Here is a 27,998-nt window from a genome sequence, read left to right on the forward strand (position 1 = left end):
GCAGAGCAGATGGACCACACAAAGTAAATCCCCCCCCCCCCCGGTAACTGGTTCAAACAGACAAACGACCTTGAATCTGGTTCTACTTTGTGCAGAATGAACCCGGTGAGCGATGGAGGAGGACTGAGCTCTTTATGACCTTAGCGTTCGTTCCCTGTGATGAGGCACCACGTCAACGTCGGCTCGTTTTTCATAATCCTGGAAGCTGTAGAGAACTTTATTATGACTAATAGTCGGAGAGGAGGGCGTCGTCATGGTGACGCCACCCGCTGGTTTCCACTGACGTTATGAACAAAGTCGAAGCTCAACTCAAACGTGTCCGTTAAAGAGGTCACATCTAGAAGTGTTTATTGTTATTAAGGTGCTGGAGACATTTATGTCCTTTTCTTTCACAACCACAGTGAGTCCTACAGGAGCAACATGTGCACACGCGTGTCCAAACACACCCACACGAGGGAGATTAAGGCCACAGGATACAAACCAACACGGAGAGAACATCAGGAAGGTTTCTTCTTCTTCGTCTTCTTCCCTCGGGGGGTTGTATTAGTCAGCTGGAGGGGGGGGGGGGGGGGGGCACTTTCTATAAATACTGGCTCAGAACAGTCTGTACAAAACAAAGTTACATTTAAAGATGTTGTCATTCATTGATCCCTTCTTCTAGTGGAATAAAGACCTCCACTTGCATAAGAACATTATTAAAACATGAAAAAGGTCACTTCGGAGGTCCGACCGCCTGCTCGCTGATCTGAGTCAGCTTTCAACGTCTGTAAACAACGACTACCGTCAGCGTGCGAGGTCCACGTCCACCCGTTGCCACGGTTACCATAAGTACAATCCCATAAAAGAAATTAAAAACCGTAAAAAGAGGATTTAGCGTTCCCTTAGTCTTTCCTGTGTGCAGCCGGTCCTCTCGTTAATGTGCTCCCAGGGTGCGGGGGTCCAACGGGCCGGGGGCCCGGGGGCCTCAGCCTTCACACCGCCACAAAGACGTCCAGGTAGAGGCGGTCGTAGGACTCCCGGAAAAAGAGGATGAGGAAGAGGCTGATGAGGCAGGAGCTTGTCAGACACCAGTTCAGCCAGGACACATCTGGGGGAGGGGGACAACACCATGAGGAGGGGCTACGTACAGGAGAACATCTGTGGGAGGGTTCTGCTTGTTTGGGTGTGTGATGCATCCATTCACTGTGCATTTTAACATTCAATGGAGGGGATCAATAGGGATCCTGATGCTCCTCACGCTATCGATCTGAGTTGATCAGGTGAATCCCTTCTAGAGAACCAATAGGTGGATTGCACTGCTCATCTAGAATTAAGTCGCCCTGAGGGCCAATCAGAGCCGTCAATCCGATCTCAGGCCGCTGTCATGATCATCAATGAGGACGCTGCTCTCCTACCTGTGGAGTAGAAGGTGAGGAAGGTGAGGAGCAGGCCGGAGACCAGGTTCCCCAGGAACGTGGCCAGCCCACAGGTGATGCCTTCAGGGACCGGGTACACGGTCTCAATGAGCAGTTCGAAGAATATGGGCACGCTGCTGTTGATGAAGATGCCCACCAGGATGCAGGAGGTGTATAGGATGGCTGAAGGGGGGCAATGAGGCATTAATATATTATATATACACATTCACATGATAATGTGAACTTCAAAAGTAAAATACAAACAATGAAAAATCATTTATATAATTAATCATTTTGACGCACCACGCCATGTGACTCAGCTGAGAGCCTTTTTCTCATCAATGATAAGAGGTATAATTATAATGAAGACTCCTGATTCACACACCTGCGGTGGAGGGGAGGTGGGTGAAGGAGCTCAGGCAGGTGAGCGTGAACCAGGTGGAGGACAGGGAGGCCCCCGCCAGCATCAGCACCAGGATCAGCTTCAGCATCCCCCGGATGGAGTCTGCAAACCTGGGGGGGGAAAAATCAGTGAGCAGAGACACAGCAGAGCAGAGACACCACTATCTTGTTTTTTATACAGATACAGGTGGGTTAAAGAGTGATACTAGAGTGATAAGAAGTCCTAGTGAATGCTTGATAGGTAGACTACAATACAGTAAATAAACAAACAAATAAATAATAAGCTAAGCTAGGCTAAGTGAAATTTTCACCCGCGCACATTAAACCTGTATCATAGTAGCACCAAGAAATAAAAACTACTTTCACCCCTGCATAGACGTCTATGGGAGCAGAGGAGTCGCCCCCTGGTGGTCACTGCACAGAATGACACTTTAACAAGTGAAGCTCTGTATCACATACAGCCCCCCCCCCCCCTCCCAGGTGGCAGAGAGGGATGAAACCTGATCTCTTTGTCGAGGGGATCACAGCGCGGCGTTGCTTCCTATCGGAGCTCCATAAGTAGCTTATTTCCCCTCTGAGTCCCCCGATAAGGAGCCGGCCTCTGATTGGCTGATATGACGGTGTGGGACACTGTTTGGGATGTGACCAGCGATGCTTTTGAGTATTTTATAGGAGTTAGATTTGGGGGCTCTCTCTCCCTGTGACGTTTGGTTGTGCACATCAATTTCTTTTATGATATTCACCTTTTCAGTGTATCTGGCATCATGTCTACCAACCCCCAAAACAAAAAAATTTGTGATGGTTCTTGTACGTCACAGACGTCCTGCTGAAGTGACTGACAATGAGCTCCTGATTGTCTCACCACCCCCCCGCCCCCTACACTCACTATAGATACAATATTTGCCAAAGCACTTCACTTGTTTTTTGCAAAGCGCAGATCCACTTGGAATAGCAGCATGAAGCTAATGAAGCCCTCAAGATGCGCTGTGGTGGGCCGCACAGATCCGGCTTGGGGGGGGGACGTGGTAAAACATGTGAATGACTACTTATCAGCCAAGTCAAGTAGCTTAACGGATTTTCATTTTCATGAGCCCCCCCCCCCCCCCTCCCCCCTCTGGTTAGTTTTGGAGATTACACGTTGTCTTCTGGATTCTTCTCATAAACTAATTATTAGTTCCTTCCTGTGAAGATGGAACTTTATTTTGAAGAGACGGTGTCCCTGTTGTCAACCATTGAGGCAGTTAGAGGGGGGGGGGGGCGTCTTCGAAGGACTCCTTAGACTAAAGCATCCCCCCTCTTTTCCGAGGAGGACCCCCTCCAGCTGAAGGGAAAGTCAGAGTGACGACCAGCTGTACATCAAATAGAACTCAGGTTTCCCCCCCCCCCCTCCAGAGACCGATCAATCCCTTCCACCCAATCAGCACCAATAACTCACCAGGCCCCCGTGTTGTGTGTCATTGATCAGCAGCCGGAGTTATGAGCTCATTTCACTGATTGCAGCATTAAAGGAAACAGGCCTGGGGGGCTAATAGGAGGGGGGGGGGTGCTTCTGCACACTCCACACTTCTCCTTTGCTCACGGTCCGTCAACAGAGGAGAAGTAGCTTTTGCATTAGCATCTACCCCCCCTGGCTGGATGGGGTCAAATATTAGAGATGGGTGAGATTGAGGGACGTCGTCCTCTCGACAGGACCTTCAAATGTCTTTGTGTATAATTTATACTCAATACAAACATCTCACCAGGCTTCCACAACCACCATGAAACCACAAATCACTTAATGTTGTCAATGTATCTTACCTGGCCATCGCCACTCCAAACACACAGCCACCCACGGTGGACCAGAAACCGATCCAACCCGCGTCCACCTGGGGGGGAGGAGCAGGAGAGAGACAGGGTGAAGAGGAGGAGCAGGAGAGAAGATGACAGGGTGAGGAGAGAGAGGGTGAGGAAGAGGGGCAGGAGAGAGGATGAAAGAGAGGGTGAGGAGAGAGAGAGGGTGAGGAGGAGGAGCAGGAGAGAGGATGAAAGAGAGAGGGTGAGGAGGAGGAGCAGGAGAGAGTGAGAGAGAGAGAGAGAGGGTGAGGAAGAGGAGCAGGAGAGAGAGGATGAGCAGGAGAGAGGATGAAAGAGAGAGGGTGAGGAGAGAGAGAGGGTGAGGAGAAGGAGCAGGAGAGAGAGAGAGAGAGAGAGAGAGAGAGTGTGGAGCAGGAGGAAGGAAAAATGAGAGATTAGCATTAACCATTTAAGTGTAACAAAAGTTTTACCCTTGACATCATTGATCGCTGATCATGTGACATTGTAAACAACCAATGGGTGTTCAGATCAACATCAAGGAGGAGGAGCTAGTAGCTGTTTTTTACACCCTCATGCGCAGCTTTGCTTCTACATCCAGTTTTCTTTTTAAAAGTCACTGCATGTAATGACACAACCGTCTTTAAGAGAGGGAGGGGCTCCATCTGGAGGCGGAGCCTATAGTCAACCACAGCTTCTTCACAGGTGACTTTGTAAAGAAAGAAAAAAAAAAGTAATCTAATTAGAAGAAGCCAGTTGTGCAGTTTTGTGAGTTCCTAATGGCTTTCCTCCATTAGGGGAACAATAAGAGTTCCCAGAGACTCTCTCATTACAGAGTCTGGTGTGTCAGCAAATTTCCTTCAGCAGAACTCACACAGCTGACATGCTCCTCCATCCCACCTCCCAAAGCTCACACATATCAGTCTCTATTCTTTGGGTCTGCAGTACTGAAGTCAGCAGAGAGGAAAAAACACACTCATTGACAGCTCTCTAACAGGCCATAGAGCAGGGGATGCTTTAGGGCGGGGCTACACGCTGATTGACAGACGCCTACCAGACTTAGTAATGTACATAATTTATGGTCACTTCCTGTTGACCGATTTGATAAAAAAAACAAGACAGCGACGGGATACTCGAGGCCTCTAAACGTCAGTAAACAAACGAGGCGAGTTGGACTTTATCACTAGTGGCAGCAGATCAACAGCGAGGCCGAGGCGTGCTCCTCCTGTTTGCTCAGGGATGAGTGAAAGATGAAGATGCTGTGAGGCACCAGAGAAAACGGGTCTCTCTGTTGAAATGTGGAGCTTCTCGCCCCCCCACTCTCCAATGAGGGGTTTCTGAGTGAATCAACAGAGCTGGCAGCAGACCGTGAAGCCGGAGGAGTTAAAGCTGCAGGGTTCACACCAACAAGATGCAGACGTATTTACTCCTCGGCTCGGAGCGCAAACACGGTAAATCTCATGTGTTTGCTCTGCTTAAAGCACGATGCCTTACTCAAAAAAAACAAAGGGAAAGAGGGCCTGGTACTTGACCTCTTTAGTGGCAGGCTAGTTAGCTACCTAGCCATGGGATAGCTAGGTAGCTAACTAGCCTGCCTGCTATCTCACTGCTAGGTAGCTAACTAGCCTGCCTGCAATCTCACTGCTAGGAAGCTAACTAGCCTGCTATCCCATGGCTAGGAAGCTAACTGCCTGCTATCCCACAGCTAGGAGGCTAACTAGCCTGCTATCCCGCAGCTAGGAGGCTAACTAGCCTGCTATCCCCCGGCTAGGTAGCTAACTAACCTGCCATCCCACGGCTAGGAAGCTAACTGTCTGCTATCCCACGGCTAGGAAGCTAACTAGCCTGCCATCCCATGGCTAAGAAGCTAACTAGCCTGCCATCCCATGGCTAGGAAGCTAACTAGCCTGCTATGCCACTTCTAGGAAGCTAACTAACCTGCCATCCCACGGCTAGGAAGCTAACTAGCCTTCCTCTGCAATGCTTCACTAGCTACGGTCGTCACACAAGTCTGTGAACTTCCCGCTGGCCGGTCAGATGATTTTGGTGAAACCTACCTGGCTGACTTTGGCTGGCGTGAGGACCATGTCGAGGACCCCCCCCCAGCCAGCCATCACTCCAGAGGGGACCGCGTAGGCCAGCGCCACCATCAGGAACCGCACGTTGCTGAAAGGGAAAGTCTGGTTTATTCATGAACTACACCCACTTTCACCTGCTGATTTAAAGCATTTCTGAGGTCCTCCAGTTAAAAAGATCTTCTCAAAACAGCCCAACCACGTTCACATTGCAGACCAATAGCTTCCCTACTTAGCCTCTCCTTTTCAACATGCAGATATCTGCACAAAGCCTCAGTCTCTCCGTAACAAATATTGAGATTTTATATTCATATAAATAGACTTCATGCGGTTTTCATCTGGCTTTCTCACTGACTTTTACCAAGCCGTCCGGAGGAGTAAACAGGAAGCTACACCGATGAACGGGAAGTCTTAAATGCTTAAATGTACGGCCTTGTTGGATATCATTTTCGTAGCTGAGCTTTTCTGGCTGCTCCCTGTCCAAAAGAACCGGACTCACCGGGCGAATCGAGTCTGGCTTGTTTCAAAGAACCAAAAACTCTAGAAAGGGACAACTTGAACATGATGATGTCATCATTGTAGCTTCCTGCGACGCCCCCAAAGCCATCAGATAATCAATCAATACAGGTTAAAATAGCTAAACACAAGTGCTAATGGTGACCATGCTACTGTGACAATGTTAAAATAAGAATATTAAACCATCTAAGTAGGTTTTAATGTTATAATTAAGCTGAGGATTTGGTTGGTGGGCACGTCGTCACGGTAACAGAGTTCCGCGTCTTCCCAAGTGTTCACAGCAGCTCGGTGTCACTGGACGGGAGCAGAGCCCCCCAGCCGGATGACCCAGTTCTGTTTGTGTGTGTGTGTGTGTGTGTGTGTGTGTGTGTGTGCTCTTGTTCTTCTATGCCGGTGGGGACCTATACCTGATTGCACACAGACCGGTGGGGACTTGTGTCCCCGTGGGGACCTAAAGTGAGGTCCCCACGGGCAAACCCCTCCCACAAGCTCCAAAATGGTGTCTAGATACACCCCCAATGATTTTTTCTGAGGTCCCCTGGAACATCAATTTCATGACAAAACTGTGTGAGTGTGTTTCTGAATGCGCCCCTAGTGGATGCACACGGGTACTGCAGTCCCCATGAGGTTGGCTGTTCTTGAAGTGTGCGTCGCTGTTTTTCCACTCACTACCGCCCCCTATCGGTTCAAAAGTGGTATTTTCGCAACATACACTTTCAATGCTGTCTGTTTGATGGTGGTAAAACAGACCACAAATAAAATGCTTTATTTCATAAAAAGTATACAAATAAATAAACCAAAAAATTCATACATACATAATATTAATACTGATATTGATCAAATTATTCAATTAAATAAAAATCAATTTCATTAAAACAATTATAAGGTTTATTTCAAATGTATAAAATGTTAGACTAGCCTTTATGTAAACTCTTGCCTGTTTATTTTATACTATTTTAAGGATATGTTGTTATTAGTATGTCATCATTGATATTATTGACAATCGTAATAATAGTCTATATTTGATTTCATTCATCATATGAATAGTGTAACATGAATTATTGCAGAGATCAATAAGGTCTTTTATTTTCAGATAACTTGTCTTAATAAACAGTGCCCACTGTTCAATCACAACGCTATGGATGATAATAGACAAGCAAGTATAGAGTTGTATCCATAGACAAAATAGGAGTACAAAAGACATTTTACTTTAAATCAATATAGCAAGATGCTTTGATGGATGACCATTTAATGTGTACACTTTCTATATCAAATTAATTAGGTTAATATTTGCGTGAACTATAAATGACAAGTTGTTGACTTGCTGAGGGATTGCATAGAGCAGGGGTAGGCATTGTATGGCTCGCGGGCCACATCCGGCCCTTTGGCTGTCCGTGACCGGCCCGTGAGAGGTTGATTGGAAATTACAAAGTAAATATTTTTGTCTAATTTTACCTCATGCATGGACTAAAGCTGCAGTGCTTTTATTCTTCTCCTTGGCTTTGGACGAGAGCTAACTGAGGAGCTGGCAGCACTGCGCTCAATGAAAGTGATAACGACAGGGAGCGATTTATTCACGGAGGTAGATGCATGCACAAACATGCTGGGTCTGAAATGGGACCAATTTGCAGGTGTCACAACAGAGGCCTGTCCAAGTCCTGTCAATATTTTTGCATTTTATAAATGTGGTGACCCCTGCTGTGGAGGCAGCAGCTTTGCAGTGGGATTTTGTGGGCTGAGTTTGGTGATTGAAGGCACCTGGGCCCGGTTCCCTGAGATTAAAAGACCCAGTGTTTATTCTCTCTTCTCTCTCCAGCAGACGTCCGGTGGTGTGGTCGTGTACCTTTTTTTTGTTGGCTTATGTTAAATAAAGAAGATGTTAAAACTCTTTAAAACAGTACAACTCCAATCTTGTCATGGCCCAAAGAGCCAGGTTGTGACATAATACATCAGCCTGTGTTGCAAGTCAAAAATTAACCATGTCATTGATGTTGTCACTAAAATATTTAACTTCATCAGGGCACAACCATTGAATCACAGACAGTTTGCTACACTTTTGGAGGAGCATGAGAATGAACATTGTGACATAGGCTACGACACAGCACAGTCATGATTTGATTGTTATATATGTAAACTATTTAAAATCTATAACACCCCAATAATGCAACTAAAACATCAAAAATGGTTAGGGTGGTGTTCTTGTATATTTACCCAAGTGCTTTCCTGTGTTATTTTTAGGCTATAGTATCAATATAAAACATATTTTACTGTAGGATGCCTTAGCCTGGAATCAACCAAGGCCTGCAGTGTGAGCTATTTTGCATCTGAATTACATGAGGGCAAAGGGAAAAATTGCCCATAAGAAATATCATTTTGCCCCAAATATCACTACGAAAGGGGCCAAAAATGCCATTGAATGTTTTTGAGTCTCGCCTTGACTGTTGTTCCGTGTGCGGGAAGGATCAAACGTTTTTAAAAAGAAAAAAGGAGCACTTCTTGATCAGACCTGTGAGTTCGCAGAGAGCAAATCCAGTCTCCGTCACCATCTCAGGTCCAAAAGAAAAAGGCCCTCAAATTTAGCAACAACCAATGTCGTTGTCTACCGGGGAATTCTTCTGCTGACTTTATCAAGTGGAGCAAAAACAACAAGAAATACGTGTCCTTTCGTCACCAGGCAACCGAGCAACATAGTGGGTGATAACCAGTTGTTTCAAAAGTATTCACATTCATTACTCAAGTAGAAGTATAGATACTTCTGTTGAAGTATCAACTCAAGCTTTTAACTTAAGTAAAAATACTGATTGTGTAGGTGTAAGGGGAAATAATTCCATCAAGTACAAAGTCTTAATGTGTAATCTCGCTCACAGAACATGTCAGTCCATTACAATAGACAATAATAATTCAGATCATGTGAACCTGCCGTTCGGATGATATAAACATGGTGATGTTCAGAGAGGCAATGCTAAAACATAGGGACACATGCTCAAACAAATAAAACGCCCCTGGATACTTCCGGTTAAGTTAACCATCATGTGTTGATGATGTCACAGAGGTGCGCGGTTTTGTGAAATAATAAAGATGGACGGATACAGCGCCAATGACTAATATTAGTACTACGTGTTTTACTTGGACAATTAAATGTCAGTGGACACTCACAAATACTACAGCCCCCATCACGATTACAATTGTTCACTCCTCAGTGCGCGGTTTCGCCCACCAGCGGAACCCCTCCGCCCCTAAACCCGGCCGGTCCGCCCGCAACTTTCAACGTGCTTATTAACTGACGGACCTTCTTGCGGTCCGCGAAAAAGGTTATTAATAGTATATAATATATAATAATATAAGTTGACGCTTTGTTGCGTAAAATAAAGACCAAACGAAAAGAATAAAATGATCTTCTTTCATTCACGTAAGAAAATAAACTCACGTGTCTGCAGCTCAATAACAACACCGAAGGAACAACGTCTCGACCCCGGTTTAAGTCTCCAGCAGACGAGGAGTAGCCTCGTTAGCAGTTTAGCTAGCTAGCATTTATCGCTCTCCCATGTTTGAAATATCTAACCGTCCTGCCTCCACATACGGTTATGTCCCAGGTGTGGTCTTGAAAAGCGAGTTCCATTTTTATGTATGCATCAATGCATTCCAACTAATGAGGCTTGCTAGCTACCCTTAGTTAACGGTTCACAGACTGCTGTCAGTGAGAAATATTTCCACTCTCCTATAGGGTTGGGTACCGAGAACCGGTACTAATATAGCACCGGTTCCTACGCGGTACCTACCGTACTGAAATGCAACGCAGATTTCGGTGCTTAGTTTCGGTTCCTGAGCCGATTGAAAAAATTTATTTACACACTCTGATGACACCGTCCTCTCAGCAGCAAACGATAGCCTACCGTGTGGCAAGCTAGCCATCCCCCTTCTATTCTATTTATTTAAGTCAGTATTTCCCTCCCTCTTTCAGCACGCGGCACTATCGCCCAGACGGATGCAGGCACACTATTGCGCGCACACACAGACACGTGCGCATACACAGGAGAGCTGCGCTCTCCAGCGGACACAGAGCGTGAGTCCGCAACTACCGCACCCCTCCCGTCGGACAGCCCCCCACTGAAGTATTAAACAGAGGGTGTAACGACGTTCCTTCGGTGCTGTTCGCCATTAAGCCAAGTGCGTAACAATGCATTCTTTAGGAAATATTGAGAAAATACCAATCTAACCCCCCCAATATACATGGTTACGCCCTTGAATGGGGCCTAAATATTATGTGAATTTCCTACCCTGCTATGGCATGACATATTATGCAGCACGATAAAGTGTCATTAATGTCTACATTGAATCAACGGTGCTAGAATATTTGGTGTTTGGTTGTCCTCCCCCAAAGCCCATATATATGGATAACTTGCCAACGATATAAACTATTTGACAAAAGTATATAGATAACACTGCAATAAGTAAGACAAATCTTTCGATATGAGACAGGCTGTCTCAGTTGAGTTGGGGTCTGATAGGCGCAGATACGAAGACAATTGGTTGAAGTTGTCAACATCAAAGGGGGCTGACTTTGGCAGTCTAGAAAGCTTTTGGAATACACCCTGAAACCAGAGATGGGGATGGTGAGAAGAAATTCAGTCTGAAGAAGAGTAAATGGGATTGGGTCAAGGGTGTATGTGGTGAGGCAGTTAGAGTACATACTGAAACCTCTTGTGAAGCAACATAAGGCCTCCTGATGGTATCAGCCCCAGGGTGCTGAAGACCTGCGCCATCCAGCTGTCTAAAGCCCACCAACATCTCCTTATTCTGAACCTAAAGCAGCAGGCAGTCCCGATGCTGTAGGAGACACCGTGGCCTCAATGACCACTGACTAGTTGCCCTCACATCCCATGTGATGAAGGTGCTGGAGAGGCTGCTCTTGACCCACCTTCAAGCCCAGATAAAATCATCACCGGGCCCTCTGCAATTTGCATTGCCTTATGTGGGAGTGGATGACGCCATCATCTACCTGCTGCCACGAGCCCAGTCGCACCTGGATGGTGGCTCTATCCCTTTCTTTGACTTCTCCAATCAGTGATTCTGGCGCTTCACAGTTCTGTGTACCTTGTACACAACTCACTTCAGTTAGGGCAGCTCCGACCGCTGGGCGCTACATGACTTGTAAAAATAAATGCTGCAGCCTGCCGAAGAGCAACGTCAGTTTTTACGGCATAATGCCGGTATGAACAGTGCGTGAGTTACCGTAAAACCTTGATTAAAGACCACATAGAAGACTGTAAAAATTGTCAGCCCCTCCCCACTCTTTATTCTTAAACCGGAAATATGATCATTAGCGCCTAAAACGTTTTGTGTATTCTTGTGTGAGTACTACACTTTTAAATGCTATTTCCCATTCTAAATTCATAATTTATGTCTGCACATAAATACTTGTTCTGAATACAAGGGCTTGTAAATGTGGTAGTTGTAGTTTTTATTCTTAAAATATCAATGTTTGTCTACATTTTTAATTGTTCAAAAATGCTTCCAGTTTTATTAGAAATTAAATAAAATACATATTAAAATGTATACTTAATTCTAGTTGAGTAATAACGTCTCAACTTCACCAGGTATTTTATGTAATCCTTCGGTTTTAGTAATTACTATTACCCTTCTACGTTATTAACAAGGCCCAGCAGAACAGGCTGAGCCCCAATGCTCCCTCAAGCTAATGGTGACTGAAGGAGTGGGGGGATGGGCGAGGGTACGGTGGGGACAGTCAATGTCAGGTTTTGTGTTAAGAACCTTAAGTTTCGTTTTTTTACACAAAACCGAACTGTTACCATCCACGCGGGGTCCTCGGTCTGGCCACGCCCCCACCAAGCACCTGCTACCGTCCATTTCCCTCAGACTGCCAAGCAGCAGACAACGTGACAGTGCTGGCTGCAGAAGCTGGATAGAAATGGTGAGTTTTTAATTATTGGACTAGCTTCTAATGTAAAACAGTGCTTTTTACGTTTACTTTGATACTATTAATATATGTACTGCCATATAAAATGAGCTGTTGCAATGTGCTAAACTCAACTTAGATGGGAAGCTAATGTTAGCTAACAATAAGCAAGCATGTGCAACTAGCACCACAAATAGTGCTGTTAAGTTTACTTTGATACTATTTTCATATGTACTGCCATATAAAATGAGCTGTTGCAATGTGTTAAACTCAACTTAAATGGACAGCTAATGTTAGCTAACAATAAGCAAGCATGTGCAAGCAGCAGCATGTGCACGCGTTGTGAAATAGAATGCTGGACAGCTAATTAGTTATTTATTATATACTATATAAATATATTCATGTTTTATCAATATCTTTTCACACAGAATGTGAATATTATGCTCAACAAAGGGAGTGTAATACTTAATCTGCGTTAAGACCTGGATTATAACTAATTTCCCTTTAACCATTTTAAGTATCCTTACGGTGGCTTTTGGGCCTATAACACTTAATAAGCAGTTTTCCATTTGCCCAAAGAGTGATTGTAATATCTACCCATGTATAAATAGGCATTTTAATTCAGATTGTCATAGGTATTGAGATAGATAATATAATGTTTGTCGTTAAGAACAGAAGTAGATGTTACTATAATGCATTCCATAACAGATAAACTTAATGCATTTCAGTAAAAATAAAAAAAAGAGTACTGTAATGAGTTGGATGTATAGCTTTGGCTGAATGTGTCCCTTGTGCTTTTAGGAGGATGGAGCATGTTTGCCATCCAGTAGTGACAGCTCGAAGTGCACAGGTGAGAGAGGGGAGACACAAGGAGATGATTGTACATTGGTGTTTGTAGAAAGTCAAAGGAATATTACACTAAACTAGGGTTCTATAGATCTTTTTTTTAATCCCAAATTGATCATGATGTTAAGGTTTAGGTCATATAACAAGTATATGGGGATTTCAAATGCAAAATACATACATTCTTTTTTAATGTCTCATTTTGAAGGTATTTGTTCATCATACACCATAATAACATTTCCATCCGCTTACATATTTGCAGATGCTGATGTCGGAGAAATGAAGGAGCCTTTGACCGTGAACATACTAACCAGGTAGGCTATGTCATCTTAAGGTTCTTAAATGGCTGTTAACCTGCTTGACTGTGCACATAGAAAAGAAATGTCACAATGAATACAATGCTAGAGTAATTAATTTCTACAGGTAGTTTATAACATATATTTGACTTCAATTTTACCATAGTGTTTCCCACCAATTTAGATTCTATTAAATACAATATTCACTGGGTTGATAGCAGATCAAGCATTAATAGACGAGTTAGGTACTTAATATTTAAGCAATAAGGTACGAAACACTAAGAAAGTACTGCCTCAAGTACCTTATTGCCTTTATAACGCGGTTACCAGCGAAATTGTAAATGGTAAGTAAATAGCTGCCTTTCAGCACTAAATAGTGGTAGCCACCAAACGTTGTGTATCTCATTTCATGAGTCTCGAGCACACGTGTCCAACTCGAGGCCTGCAACGTCAGTTTATGTGGCCCATGAGTGCCCAATTCACATATGTTAAACTCGCGGTCCAAATCTGGCCTGTCGTGGCGCCCGACTGCCCGTCCAGCGCGGCCTGCCGCCGGAGTGTGCTCAGCCCGCCGAGTAACAACCGCGCTGTCACTGAACAGTCGGCCGTATCGGCCCTCCCCCTCCCGTGCGCAGTGATATGTAACGCTTGGGTCAATGTGAACAGCAACTGTAAATTATCACTTATTATAATACGGATATATCATAGCGGCTTTCCTTGTGTTCTCTGCATCGCAAAACTGTTAAACAATGTACAGTATGAGCAACAGTGTGAGACCGTCAACGCTCGGCTGCGGCGTGATGTGTCCACCATTTGCGGATCTCGAAGGTCTTCCTGTAGATTAATGATTGCTTGTCGGCAGCATCGATAACGCTCGTACAGGAAGTGATGTCATAACAGATCTTTGATTTCGGAGAACTCTCCCTGTAAAATGTAAATCTAAATAATATCGCTCTTTCATTAATGAGGAAGACAGCTTCCTTTTTTCCAGAGCAGTGGCGAGCTTGTGTTGCTATGGTTATTTTGCCAAAGGTTGGTATTTAGCATGAAACAAAGATGAAAGAAAGTACTGCAGGACAAGAATCATAAATACATTTAAAAAAATGATGAGTTAAAGGCTATCCCCAATGTCCAAAGATGTGTGTAATTTGACTTTTTATTTAATCAGGTAAAATTAGTTAAGAATCAATTATCATTTACAATGAGGACCTGGCCCAGAGACATTAGGAATGGTGCCTACGGTGTACTATGGGTAAATGTAACCCATTGATTGAATTGTATTAAATTAAAATATGAGGTATAAGAGATGCCTTTTGTTTACAGACAGCTGGTTGGTGAAAAAGATATTCACTGCTGCCACATGAAGCCAAATGTAATAGTTTAAGTAAATGTGAGGATTATAGAAATTTCTAAAATAGTAATACAATATTTATCTTTTAAAGAAAACACACAGTTCAGTGACAAGTGACTAATTTTCATGCATTTTACCTTGCCTGTACGTTTATTTACAATCACATTCCCTAATTGAGTTTTTTAAAAATATCAGGTGTGTTCATTCTGTGGGCGCCAAAACTATTTCATTGCATTAATGAATACATTTAAAGTCTCTTATTCTAAATTTTGCTTGTTTTAAGGTAGTTCCGATGAAAAGATGCTGCTGGCTGGAGAGGTCTGGTGAATCTCACACAAAAAAGGTAATCTCTTTTTCCAGGTTTTCACCTAACATATCTATTAGGGCTGTCAACAAATATTCTATATTAAAAAATATATACGAATAGTTGTTAAAAACAGATATTCAAATGTGAAAATGAATAATACAGCAGCGGCACAATTGTCTGCTTTGCGGGTTGCACGCTACTGTACTGACTTCATATTGCATTTAATAAAATAGACTAGAAGTTACAACAGCTTCATGCACTGGGCCCTGTTCCTCGTACGTGGTTAGCTGGATAATTTTCAGGATGAGATGACGTAGATCAGGCTTTGCGGTTCCCCGAAGCAGGTTTGGATAAATCACCATAGCAACACATCAAAAATCCTGCACTTAACGTTAACTGCCATAAGTACATGGTCCATTTAATTTTGTATAGCACAGTATCGCAAATATGCCTCAGAGGGCTTGACAGTCTACACGTGTGGCATCCTCTTTCCAGAAAGCCTCACATCGGCACAGGAAAAACCCCACAAACAATGAAAAATCTGAAAAAAAGACACCTTTAGAGATGGAGGAGGCTTCTCCCCCGGGATAAACATCCTGCGATGACGTATAGAATGAACAACGTAAAAGATGTGCATTATGTTCAATTCATCCAACAGAAATGATGGAAATACACATTATCTCCTCGTATGCGTTCATCATCATCTCCTGCTCGTGAGCGGAGAAAAAAGACGCACCTCTTTTAAGTTTATTTGTTGTTGTACTGTTAAAAATCCTTGTTTTGGCCTTTCGCTTTCTTACGTATGACGCGCACATGCGATTATCCTGATGTCTGACATTTGGTTCAAACTAACGAGACAGTTTGAGCGCGGATCCACCTTTGGGGAACCGAGTCCCTGATGATTGACTTAGTTGAATCACGTACGAGTAAAAATGGCCCTAGTTTGATCATTTGCCATTTCATGCCAAGGAAATGTTCCATGTTAACACAGCACAGCTCGCTCGGAGCATTCAATGTTTGTAACTAGCAACTTCAAGCGAATATTAGAACATCATTTTTGAGAATATATATGCTAGTTCTATTTCTTGTCTTACTGGAATCTTTACTACAAATACTTCACTTTACTGCAACTATAGGTTGTCATACTGTGTGTAGTGGTACAGTCAAGACCTATTGTCATTATAGCCTCAGTAGTTGCTGTTTAACAGCATTACATTTTTGTCTCATTTTATTCAGGGTCACCACAAACAAAGAAGAAGTGGACCAAAGAGGAAATCGAAGCTGTTGAAAGGACCTTAATGGACTACATCAATGGTGGTCAGTGGTCAGAAATGCATCACAACATCGTCACTGGCCGATCAAGGGATGAGTTGTCAAAATATATATTAAAAACTGAATTTAAAAGAATTAAAAAAAAGGTAAGCCGCATTTTCATCAGATGGAAGATTAAATTCCTGGTGGACTGCCAGCACGTTTACAGACATTGTTTACAGTAGTCTTATTGCTCTCTGTTATTGTTATATTTATATAATATTTGAAAGTTGAAATGTTGTGCACTGCAGTTGTGTATATATATATATATATATATATATATATATATATATACACACATTCCCCTCCATGATGCTTTAAACTGCATAGTTTAAAAAAATAAAGATGCAATATATCAAACAATATTATAGAGTGGGGTTTAATATTCATAGATAATGAGTCATTATACAATGATAATGAGTCATTATACAATTATAACATTCAATGGTGTATATATTCAGCATGAATTGACAAAATATGTATTAAGTGCCTTAGAGTTTCTAAAAAGTACCCTTTATTGAGTACCTTACCTTGTTTGAGACACATTTTGAACACTGCCCCCTGGTGTGATTTTGTATTATGACATAATTGGACGGTCCCCACCGGAATAGAGAAACCAGAAAAATATTCAACTCTATAAATTTGAGAAATTTTGAGATTTAAGATGATATTGGGGTTTGAAAAAAATTAAGGAAAATGATTTGATTGAAAGTATGCCATTATTCTGTTAAAAAAAATGAGGTCCCCACGCTTCACCTCTGTGCATAAGTCCCCACCGGCATAGAAGAACCCGTCTGTGTGTGTGTGTGTGTGTGTGTGTGTGTGTGTGTGTGTGTGTGTGTGTGTGTGTGTGTGTGTGTGTGTGTGTGCATCAGGCTGCTATCAGCTCCGGCCCGTGTCGTGGAAGTGAGGCGGATCTTAACGGGCCGTTAAGCCGGCTGGAGCCCTTTCTGTCCCCTCCAGCAGGGGCCCAGTGCAGCCAACCCCCCGCCCCCCCCCCCTCCCTTTTAATCCTCGGCCATGGGCTTCATGCCTTCACAAGCTGGACCAAAGGAATCTGATTCAATCGTTTTCTTTCAGCTCTTCTTCCTCTAACTTACACATAATTAGAAGTATAGTGTAGGAATCTCACACATTGGTCATTTAATTAACTCTTTTTTACAAGATCAAAAGATCTCGGTTGCACAGCATAATGAGAATAAATAAAAAGTCAATTTAAATAAAAATAAAAAACTAATCTTGTTTGAATTAAAATCCAACATGAGAACCTGCGTGAAGGTCTGACCTCACACATCGTCTACAGGGCCGCCGACCTCTGACCTCAGGCTGATCCAAGACACTCAGTAACCACGGGTCACATGGGGTGTGTGTGTGTGCGTGTTCTCACCTGAGCAGTCTGCAGATGCTGCTCCGGTAGCTGAGGCGCTGGCTGGCGGCGGCCACGCTGGGGGGCTGAGGGGGGCGAGACGGGAAATACAGCAGCACCGCTGCGAAGAGGACGGCGATGGCAGACAGCTCTGAGGGACACACGGACAGACGGGACGATTCAAAGAGACACGCAGACAGACGGGGGGGGAGGGGGTCTTTTGGTCTCTTTGAGTCCCTTCGCCTGTGACGTAGAAGTGATGTCACCGACCTGCGTACATGACCAGCTGGATCCGGTCTCGGATGGACGCGTCGGAAACCGTGGCAACCGCTGCCTTGGTGACATTGGGGGCAGGCACCACCTGGGGCCCCACCAGGAAGGAGGCGGCGCTCCCCAGGTAGCAGAAGAGCGAGGCCACGGCCGTGGCGGTGGCCCTCTGGTCCGGGGCGAACCACGTGGTGGAGAGGAAGGGGCCGGCGCTCATGATGGTAGGGCCCGCCAGACCGTTCAGTAAGTGACCTCCGTGGATCAGCCTGCCACAGGAACCACAGGAGAACAAGAGAAAGCAATGGAGTAGGAAAGTGAAGAACTGATGGAACTATTGATATCGTCTGTTTAGGCATCAAAAGAAAAACAACAAACACAACAAGATTCAATCTGTCTATTGTCTTTAAATCAGGAATTCCTTCGCCTCACTAACGGGAAGTGACCCCCCCCCCCCCCCCATCCTGTCCCAGGTTTGATCCTACAGTGTGCCTCTTGAGGTCAGGGAACGCAGCACGGACAGAGAGAGAGACATACACACTCATACCAACAAGCAGAAAGCGCCCTCTGCTGGCGTCTGATCAGTTGACATGACGAGCAAGAGCTGTGACCTCACCGCTGTGACCTCACCGGTCGTCCTCGTCCTTTGAATCGTCGCTTGGACAATAAGAGACGATGTTTGTAGCGATGTGACGGACTGTAGATGATCTGTGAAGATCCTACCTCAGGGTTCAGATTCAGATTCACATTTGATGACATCAAGTGACATTGATGTCATCTCCAGTCTCTGGTCATGAGACACAGTAACAACCAATCGGTGTTTAGATCAACAGGGGGAGGGTCTAGTAACGTTAGTAGCTAACCGCTAACAGCTAACCAACAGAAGCTCACTTCCATTATGATGCGTTCAGGTTCTGCTCAGAACAAGAACTATGAAGTTATTATGATCTGTAAAATGTATTTTTGTCAAAACTTTAATAAATCCAAATGTTTTCTCATGAAATAGGGATTAAATGTGCTGTCTCACTTCCTAAAAACAAACTCTAAGCTCATTATTATACAGCGTTAAAAAAAAGGATGATACATTTATTTATTATTTGAATTTTGTGTTTCTATGAAGACAGAAAACCACATTAATTACTAATATTTGATGATTGACTGATGCTTGATTACTCGTCAGGTTTTTGTACGTTTGTACAGTTTAGTCATAAGTTTAAGTTCTAGTTCCTGTTCCCTGTGCCACAAACAGGAAGACTGCTGCTGCCGCTTGATTCTGTTCCCGTAAACGTTGAATGTCAGCAGGCACGTGGAGAAGTGGGCGGGTAGAATTGGTTTTTATATGAATGACTATATATCATCAAGATACATAGATATCAAGATATCGTCAAGACGCCTGTGAGGAACACACAGTGAAACCAAAGGTGGCATTTCACAGCAGCTCTCTGTAAATAAGCCACTGAGCTTCTCTATTCCTGCACATCCAGCTGGTGTCACCTCACGGAGGAACGGATGGTGTCATCAGCTCTGTGAGAGCAGATCATTGCTGAAGAGAAGCCCCTCCGTGGAAGACTCTGCTGAGGAGATCTGTCTCATTGTGGAGCGCAGTAATCGTGGGACGGATTAGCGCTCACAAGCCCTCAAGGAAAGGACTTCGTAGTAGCAGAGGATCTGGTCCTGCCATCAAGGTTCTGTCTGATACGGAACCAGCAGTGAGACCAGTAGAGGATCCACCAAGTCCCCGAGGCCCCTCCCACTGCCGAAGAGCCCCCTCATCAAACCCGATTACCAGGGGCTGTGCATCCACTGGAGACATCATGGAACGCTCATGGGGACCATCTCCTCCTCCTCCTCCTCCTCCTCCTCCTCAATACATGGGTCTCAAACCACCGTCGTCCCACCTCCATCAGCCACCACCTCCATCAGCCCCCATCTAATGCAGTCTTACCATCTCCTGAGAGGCAGCTCCGTCAGAGGGATGCTCCTCAGGGCCGAGCCCAGCAGCATGAAGAAGCTTGAGAGGAGGAGGGACGCCCGGAGACCTGCAGGGGGAAGATAATAATAAATATTGTATTTAGGGGGGACTGGTTTATAAAATATACAATACAACATATTTTAATATTGATTAAAATGTTGTTTGTTTTGTCTATAAAATAGAATTAATAATAACGTAATTATTTTGTATATTTATGTTTTGATGTCCAATAATATATTAAATTGAAATAACAAAGAGCTCAATAGTAAAGAAGTACAAGCTTCATCTTCAGGTGGTGTAACTACTCGTCGTCCTCGTCTTGTTTAACAAGACGATGTCGGACACTTTTTATCTACATTTATTTTGATGCAAATTGCAAGGAAGCACAACAAGAATGTGCTGCGGTTTTTGTGTGTTTGTTATGCTGAAAATAGGCTTCAACTGAACTTGTTGAGCTTCGCGGAGTTCCATAACTCATTGATTTAAAACAGGGTGGACAAAGTAATAGATACACCTGTCAATAGGAACAGTTCAACAGCAAAACAAACTGCAGTCTCCAGCTATAAATAAACAAACACGTACATATTAAATAACAAGGCCCCAGCGTGTTCAACACGTCCTGTGACACACGTCTGCATTCTGTTTGACCCACATGACACCGCTTTGAGCTTCCCTGTGAGCAGTCATTTCACTGAAGCTTTAACTGGATCAACACACACACAAACAAATACGCATTATCAACCCAATGAACTTGTGTTTTTGAATGAGGACCTGTGATCAACTCCTTCATCCTTCTATTGCTTCTGCTGCAAAGACGGGAGTTAAATACATTTATTTACTCCGTAATGACGGACCAAACAACTTGAATAGGATGCAATAGGTTCTGCTTCCTCGTGTTCTAACAAGTGAAGGTTGACCGCTAACGTTGTGTCACCAGATGTTTATGACGTTTCACCGTCACATGAAGCCACTAAAGTAAGCCGCCGTGCAGCTCCCGCCCCGCTGTGTGTGGATTTGATTTAGAAACTACCTTCGGGGAAATTGCTCCTCTGAGTGAGGGCTTAATAAAAACAAGCGCACACAGCCTTAACTGCCCCTGTGTGCTGACCCCACTCAGCGTGGGACTCGCTGCTGTTTGTGATGAAATACAGTCTGAGGGTTTGAAGGTTCCCAGCTGGTGCTTCCTGAAACGCTGCGTTCACGGACCCTTGGAATAACAGGTGTGTAGGGTTTGTGTTCCTCGTCACCAGGGCAACGGAGACGTTTGGCTGCCTGGTAACTGTTTACATCACGTGACCCGCCACCGAGTGTCGGTCAGGTGACGGAGAGCGACTCAAGAGGCTCTCGAGCAAACGTTCTGTGCTTTTAAGAAAGTCAACTGATCCCGAATCAGCTCTTTTAAAAACGGTCACGTGGTCCAACTTGTACAACATGTATATATACACACAGACCGTTTGGAACAAAAGGGATTGAATTCATCATTTCATGTTTACAACCTTTAAGGAAAATGGTTCCAAATAGGAGCATTTTAATTGACTGAGGGGCGGCTCGTGGCTAACGTTGCTAACGCATCAGAAATGCTATTTAACTTTAAGTACACAAGTGTCTTTAGGAAAGCGTACCTAAAATATTAAAAAGTCCTAAGAAAGTCAAGAATATCCGATGCGAGTGGATAGTTTGAGATTTTGAATTAGATCACCAGTTATTGTCTTCGTAAACCGACTCATTCAAAAAGAGAAATGAGGATAAATACCATCATAGTCACTTCTCAAAACAATAAAAATGATCAATACTGATTTGTCTATATAACCTATAACTATTATTGATGTTCTCATTAAGATTTCAAAAAAACCTTCACAAATCAATAATACAATTCGTGTAATATGAATGATATCAGAATCCATACAAAGGCTTAACGGTAGCTTTAACATGCGTTTTATGATGAGATTGATAGGTCGACATTACTATTATTGATCCATATTTGAATTCTACACTTTCCTTCCCTCGAACCCTCTCGGTGACAGCCACAGCACAACCTAGGACACGGTGTACCAGGTAAACAAACACACCTTTCTTGTCCATCAGCCACATGAACAGCAGCCACGGGCCGAAGCCCACCGGGCCCCACAGCACCAGCAGCGCGATGTCCGAGCCGGTGAAGCCGAAGGCGCGGGCGGCGGAGCTCTGGATGGGACCCCAGAAGTTCCACACCATTCCCTGCATGAAGGCCAGCAGCGAGAAGAGGCTGAGGACCAGCCACCTCCTCCCGTACACGCGGCTGTGGGCCGGCGGGCCGGCGGCGTCCGCGTGAGACGGCACGAGGAGCGGCTCGCGCTCGTCCACGTCCTCGGCGCTCGAGCCCACGGCGCCCATATCGATTGCTGTCAGGTAACGTCCAGGTGTGTGACGGACGTTTCCCCCGTTCGAGCGCAAGACGTGTGACCAAAAGCAGCTTCTGTTGTTGTCGCCTAAAATATACCTATGCGCATGCGCGAGCGGAAGTTTGTTGTAAGGCGGAGACTGTCGTCACTGATTCCGCCATTTTGGCTCGTCCGGTGCGTTAGCTTAGCTTGGGTCGTTTTAGCAGCCGCGGAGCCGTAATGGAGCCCACAGCGAGGCGCTGGGTGAGGTAGACGTCACCGGACATGTGGTGACACATGTGATGTTTGTTTACTTCCGCCCAAGTCTCAACTGCACGTGGAGTGTAAGGTGAGTTGTTTTTGGACGTTAGCTCGAGAGGTCCGAAGAGAGGCGGCTAACGTTAGCTTGTATTCCCGGGATGGTGTTAGCTAACGTTAACGGTAGTTTATCTCTCTCATTTGTATAATAAAACACTTCTACAAACACGGCTTGAAAATGACGGTGATGTCTCATTTATTAAACATTTAGCATGTGATTGAATTCAGCCTCGGTTGGTCATTAACTTGATTGAGATTGACTCATGAAGCTATTGATCCGTAATGATGGCTGACCGTGTTCACTCTCCGATAACGTTCATTGGGGAATGAAGCGCAGATTCCACCACGGAGGTTCTGATAAAGGTGGTGAGAACATGCCAGAACAGAAAAAAAGTTCTGCTTTCCTACGATCCCCAAAAGGTTCCTGAGTGACAGCGACTCAAAGCTGCTGCTTTATTATCCTTTAAGCCCTCAGTGAGGAGTTATCTGTAAACCACTTGATTACCTGGAAAGAAACAAGTCAAGTTTTTAAAAAATTTCACAATTAACTGATAGATTTTAACTCGTAGATTTTTAACACTGTTTCTAAAAGAACTTTGTAGAGCTTCTTTGTGAAGTCCCATAACTTGAGAATGGAGGACTGGCTTGCTAGACACACAGATTTAGTTTAATTATTGTTCACCTTCGTCCTGCAGAAGATAAGGATCTTTACCGAATGCCGACCTAGACCTCACCTTTCTGTCAGCTGACCTTTGACCTATGCCCTCTGCAGTCCATGGCCGCCCCCGCCCCTCCCAAACCCTTCGGCCCGGAGGAGACCCGAAGGCTTCTCCTTCGCCTGCAGACGCCCGCCGTCTTCCCTGACATGGCGACCGGCTGGCCGGCGCTCCTCTGGACCGCAGAGCGCCTGTCCCGCTGCCTTGGGGACCAAGTGGTCCAGTTCCGACTCGGAAGGAAAGAGGAGACCAACGGTATCCTGAGACGCACATACATATGTGTTCATATATAACGTAGGACGTTTAGACTCCTAGAAAGATATATCAAGCTTATATTTTTCTTTAGACTCTGTGGCTGTAGCTGTACTACTATTGATGAGCTTATTACTGATATTAAAGAGCTTCACAGTGAGGAACGTGTTGGACCAAGTGGGAGATACAAATGATCCGTACGCTCCACTTTTTAAAACATTAGGTCTGAAATGTTCCGTGGTGACTACTTTAGGACATTAATCCAATGTTCTCCCATTGCAAGACTTTTTTTATTATCCCGCTCCAGATCTTGCATAATTGATGAATACATTATAGGTGATATATGGATCGATTATCTGCTCAGAGCCTCGTGTGCGGATTCACTAACTGCGAGCTCTTGGCGGTGGGTCGGCGTCTCAACAGAACATGTGGTCGCTGCCCGATCAGACCGCCCGCGTGTATTGATTTTGATGTTACAGCGTCTGCTGTGCCCTTCTTCTCCTCTCGAGATGACTCAAGTCTCTCCTGATGAGTTATCGCTAATTACGTTTGTGAATCGCGGCGGCGGGGCATCGCTCACGGCGGACTCTGAACGCCATCGATCCCCCGCGGAGGCACGTTGTTTACTCAAACCACTGCGTGGGATTTACACCGAGCTGCGATGCCGCTTCCTGAATTGTATTATTTTCAACCATATTGTTTGCTGTGTTCCTTCTTGCTCTCTGCAGCCCCCCTGTTTGAGACCCAGTGCTCCTACGTGGAGGCCACACTGGAGCACTTCCTCCGATGGACGCAGCACCAGACCGGGTCTTGCCCGGGGCCCTTCTGTGAGTACCCACGCTCAGAGTACTGGGCCTACGCCGACTACAAGTACATCGCCCTGCTGCTGCAGGACCGGCCCGCCATGTTCCAGGTACTCCAGGTTACTACATTCAGGGGAACTCAACCAGTCCGACCAGTCGGGTTTTGGCTCAACACCAGGATACATAACTGTAGACATGAAGGGCAATCATTCTTAAAATATAATAATAATAATAAACATCTAAAATCAGGGGAAATCGAATAGAGGGATTAACACACAGTGGGAGGAGTCAACATTAACGTGTTGATCTTTAATATTAATGCGATTTAAAATATTTGAACGCATTTAACACAACTTTGTTTTCTTCCTGTGTGCCGGACCCAGGAAACTCGACGGCCAGTAGCTGCAGTCAGTTTGATTGTAGAGCGATTCGGTAACTGAAGATGAAAGTGAAGTGAAACAAACAAAGGCTCAACATACAGCAGAGAACTGAGCAGAGGAATTACTAAATGTGGGGACATTGTTGGCCGTTAAATGATGGCGAGTTGAGAGCAAAGTGCACCAGGACAACAGGAAGAGACGCTAGTTCAACATGTTCCACCTGGTGGGCTTATGCCTCCAAGATGATCACATGTGTGTAGTTTGTGTTTAAAATAACATTAACGATTAAACTAAAGTAAATAGTTATTGCTTTAAAATTCAATCTTTATTTATTTATTCATTCATGAATCATCCATATAAATACGCACATTATGATATCACATGTTCTTGATTTTCTTCTTTCTTGATAATATTTTTTAATTTAAAAACCATGTTTAACCACCAGATCTTATCAACAAATAATAAGTGAAAAAAGATCCTCTTTTATACGCTCATTTATATTCTTATATTCTTATATTTATTATTTATATTTCTTTTATACTTTCATAGTTGTTTGGCTATAAGCGTTTCTCTGGCAGCTGGTCATCTTGCAGTTATTCCCAGCTGACTGTCAGGCCTCCTCTAACTGAGCGGTTCCTCTCCTCAAGCACCTGCACTGGGGGTCATGGGTCCGTCGTTCTCTGTGCAGGATGTGAGGTGGTCCGAGTTCGGTTTTGAGGGGCGTGACGGGAGGGAGAGCACCTTGTGGGTCGGCTCGGAGCAGGCCAACACGCCGTGCCACTTGGACTCGTACGGCTGCAACCTGGTGCTGCAGGTGGAGGGCCGGTGAGTGAACCAACGCCGCCTGTCCGGTCCGTAGTGAGAACAGGAAGGATGCTGGAAGGAGCTCCGGGTTTTTACAGAAGCGGCAGCTTCTGGTTCTGAGAAACAAAACTGGACTCTGTTAGCAGCTTCATGACCACCGTTTAATAATATAAGTTAAGCATAACAGAGGGCGGGGCCTCTTTGATTGACAGGTGGTTGTACTCTGCTCCTCAGACGATTCTCCTCTTTGAGCTTTTCTAGAGTTAAACTGTGATGAACTCCTTATTCCTACGGCTTAGGCGAGGTAGAGGAGATCTAGGGACTTCTCAAAGTTAAACAAGATCCACAAACTGCGGATTAAACACGTTACTGCCGATTATCATTATAGATAATATAAGTAAGTCTGGCCTCCTACAGGAAGCGCTGGCACCTCTTCCCCCCAGAGGACACCCCCCACCTCTACCCGACCCGGATCCCCTACGAGGAGTCCAGCGTCTTCAGCCAGGTCCACGTGGTCCACCCGGATCTGAGGAGGTTCCCTTTGTTCCGGGGGTGCAGAGCCCACGAGGTGACTCTGCAGCCCGGACAGGTCAGGATGTCTCTAATACTCTCATCCGATGTTGTAAAGATCAGTTAAGTCTTTAATGCTACATCAGGAGAAGGATTTCAGGCCTCTATCACAGAAATATCTGTGGTTATCTCCAGTTTCTCTCCATTCATGTGAACTGCAGCAGCATCCGTAGGTCACATCATCCTTTGATGCAGTAGGTTAATCTGGTTCTATTTCGGGGTTTGAGTGCACGTGTCTGCTGCCATCTAGTGGAGGATCGGCGCCTTCACGTCTTCCTGCACATGAATACTCTGTCTGCTCAGGTGCTGTTTGTCCCCAGACACTGGTGGCACTATGTGGAGTCACTGGATCCCGTTACGGTCAGCATCAACTCCTGGATCGAGCTGGTGAGAGGAAACTAACCACCTAACAACAGGGCGGGGGGCTGAGAGGTGGAGCATTAATACCGTAATACAGATTTATAAAGTAAATAAAGGTAAAGTTGACTCATCTTTGTCCTGAGGAGGTCCTGTTGGGTTTGATGATGTCACATGAAGAGATAATTGTGTCTTCAGAGGGGGTCTGTCTCATGTGGTTCTCCTTCTGGTTCTCCTTCCCAGGAAGTGGACGCCGTGGAGCGAGTTGGCGAGGCCGTGACGAAGGCCGTAGTTTGTGCGCTGAAGAGCGAGGACGACCCTGAGGACTGGCTCAACCCCACCGAGGTAACGAAGCAGCACCAGACGCACCGTAGTATCTTTAAAGTAGGAAGCAGGGAGAAATGCGGCTTTGTGTTTCTGCAGGAGGGCGTGGCCCCCCATCGGGACAACATGCTCTCTGTGAACCTGGCGCTGAGAGCGTGTGCCGCTACGCATCACAAAGTGACACAGGACCGGCGAGGTGCTCGCCCGCAGAAGCGTGACGCAGGAGGACGGATCAAGGAGAGAAGCAGTGACTCCGGGCCCCCCGGGGTTCCCTTTGGACCTCATCTGGTCCCCGTATGCCGCCGGCAGGACGCTATCCCGCCAGAGACCACCAGGGGTCAGGAGGTCGTCGGAGAAGAGGCCGTGATAACCACCAACGACCTGCTGGACTGCCTGCTGCACCCTGATGTCATCGCCCGGGTCACCGAGCTGCTGCTGCAGAGACACACAGGAAGTCACGGGAGCAGCCCCCCCCCTCCTGCTGCTGTGACGTCACAAGCTAATCCATCCTGCACGGCCTCACCTTGACTTCTGCCTCGCCCCCCTGAGATTACTAATGATCACTAGCCCCCCCCACCCCCCAGACGAGAAAACTCGCTAATGGTAACTCGATGCGATGTTTCCTGGTGTTGACGTCCTGCATGTCGCTAATCCTGTTTGTTTCCCTCCAGAGGCTCACAAACATGGCTCCAATCGGGTTAACATGCAAAACTGTGTCCCCGAGCCATCGCAGAAGGATGAGGACAAATAAACGAGATCTTTGCTGAATGTAACGTCTTTGTTTCCCACCGACATGAACAGAGGTCCAGATCAAATGTGTACCGTAAATCACATACTAGAAGCCGCTACTGTTTCCCACGCTTTGAACCCGGCAGCTTTTTACGAGCTAACGTCTGAGAGCGAGACGCATATATAGGTGCAAGTTACTGGCAGTCAGAGAAGGAAACTTGCCCTTAATGAATCAATGGTGAGACGTTGGAGGCAATGTGAAGATCTGCAGGACGGACGACTCTGTGTCAGCAGTCGATTTTCTGCCGCGTGGACACCTGCGGCTTATACTATATGTCCACATCTTTTTCCTTTTATTTAGGTGGTGTGGCTTATATTCAGGTGCGCGACAGAGTTCTTTAAATGGGTTTAGTTATCGAAACTGATAATGAAACCGCTCCAAACAGCATCCACATTTAAATCTTTAAGGATTGACTCTAAGACATCTAGCTTTGTATTAGAATAAAAGAAAATTCAGGTATTTGTAATGTCTCTAACTTTGTAAACATGAATTTATTATATATATATAAACAGTTTTAAT

The 27,998-nt window shown here is 45.1% G+C and overlaps 2 protein-coding genes and 1 long non-coding RNA gene across 7 annotated transcripts; 2 read left to right on the forward strand and 1 right to left on the reverse strand.

Annotated features, from left to right (window-relative positions):
- Positions 1-58: 58 nt before the first annotated feature.
- Positions 59-22,273, reverse strand: slc49a4 (solute carrier family 49 member 4). The gene is made up of 9 exons (XM_037488045.2): positions 21,875-22,273; positions 19,779-19,872; positions 17,840-18,102; positions 17,591-17,720; positions 5,645-5,753; positions 3,594-3,661; positions 1,780-1,907; positions 1,395-1,577; positions 59-1,087 (listed from the first exon to the last, which is right to left on the reverse strand). The coding sequence occupies exons 1-9, from the start codon at positions 22,176-22,178 to the stop codon at positions 972-974; spliced, it is 1,395 nt and encodes a 464-aa protein (XP_037343942.1). The 5' UTR covers positions 22,179-22,273; the 3' UTR covers positions 59-971.
- Positions 12,819-16,447, forward strand: LOC134132777 (uncharacterized). The gene is made up of 4 exons (XR_009956973.1): positions 12,819-12,945; positions 13,201-13,252; positions 14,869-14,928; positions 16,129-16,447. It is a non-coding gene; the product is annotated as an uncharacterized LOC134132777 (long non-coding RNA).
- On the forward strand, positions 22,106-27,989 carry hspbap1 (hspb associated protein 1). Of its 5 annotated transcripts, none has more exons than XM_062564791.1 (8): positions 22,106-22,204; positions 23,256-23,454; positions 24,180-24,373; positions 25,323-25,459; positions 25,856-26,027; positions 26,312-26,395; positions 26,609-26,710; positions 26,789-27,989. In XM_062564791.1, exons 2-8 carry the CDS (start codon positions 23,259-23,261, stop codon positions 27,215-27,217), a joined length of 1,314 nt encoding a protein of 437 aa, XP_062420775.1. In that variant the 5' UTR covers positions 22,106-22,204; positions 23,256-23,258; the 3' UTR covers positions 27,218-27,989. The 5 variants fall into 5 exon arrangements, with proteins under 5 accessions (XP_062420775.1, XP_037343946.2, XP_037343948.2 ...); XM_037488049.2 differs by lacking the exon at positions 22,106-22,204 and adding an exon at positions 22,359-22,514 and having other exon boundaries at positions 26,789-27,988; XM_037488051.2 differs by lacking the exon at positions 22,106-22,204 and adding an exon at positions 22,359-22,514 and having other exon boundaries at positions 24,180-24,278; positions 26,789-27,988.
- Positions 27,990-27,998: the final 9 nt, after the last annotated feature.

This window comes from Pungitius pungitius, chromosome 10 (genome assembly GCF_949316345.1).
Source record: "Pungitius pungitius chromosome 10, fPunPun2.1, whole genome shotgun sequence".
In the NCBI taxonomy this organism is placed as follows: domain Eukaryota; kingdom Metazoa; phylum Chordata; class Actinopteri; order Perciformes; family Gasterosteidae; genus Pungitius; species Pungitius pungitius.

What these genes read in the sequence shown, in the direction of transcription:
- hspbap1 (XM_037488046.2), top strand. An exon ending in TCAACTCCTGGATCGAGCTG is followed by an intron (nt 26,396 to 26,608) that starts GTGAGAGGAAAC and finishes TCTCCTTCCCAG; the next exon opens with GAAGTGGACGCCGTGGAGCG. An exon ending in ACTGGCTCAACCCCACCGAG is followed by an intron (nt 26,711 to 26,788) that starts GTAACGAAGCAG and finishes GTGTTTCTGCAG; the next exon opens with GAGGGCGTGGCCCCCCATCG.
- slc49a4 (XM_037488045.2), bottom strand. Translation starts at nt 22,178, where the DNA reads ATGGGCGCCGTGGGCTCGAGCGCCGAGGACGTGGACGAGCGCGAGCCG. An exon ending in CCAGCTGGTCATGTACGCAG is followed by an intron (nt 17,721 to 17,839) that starts GTCGGTGACATC and finishes TGTGTCCCTCAG; the next exon opens with AGCTGTCTGCCATCGCCGTC. An exon ending in CCTCACCTTCTACTCCACAG is followed by an intron (nt 1,088 to 1,394) that starts GTAGGAGAGCAG and finishes CCCCTCCCCCAG; the next exon opens with ATGTGTCCTGGCTGAACTGG.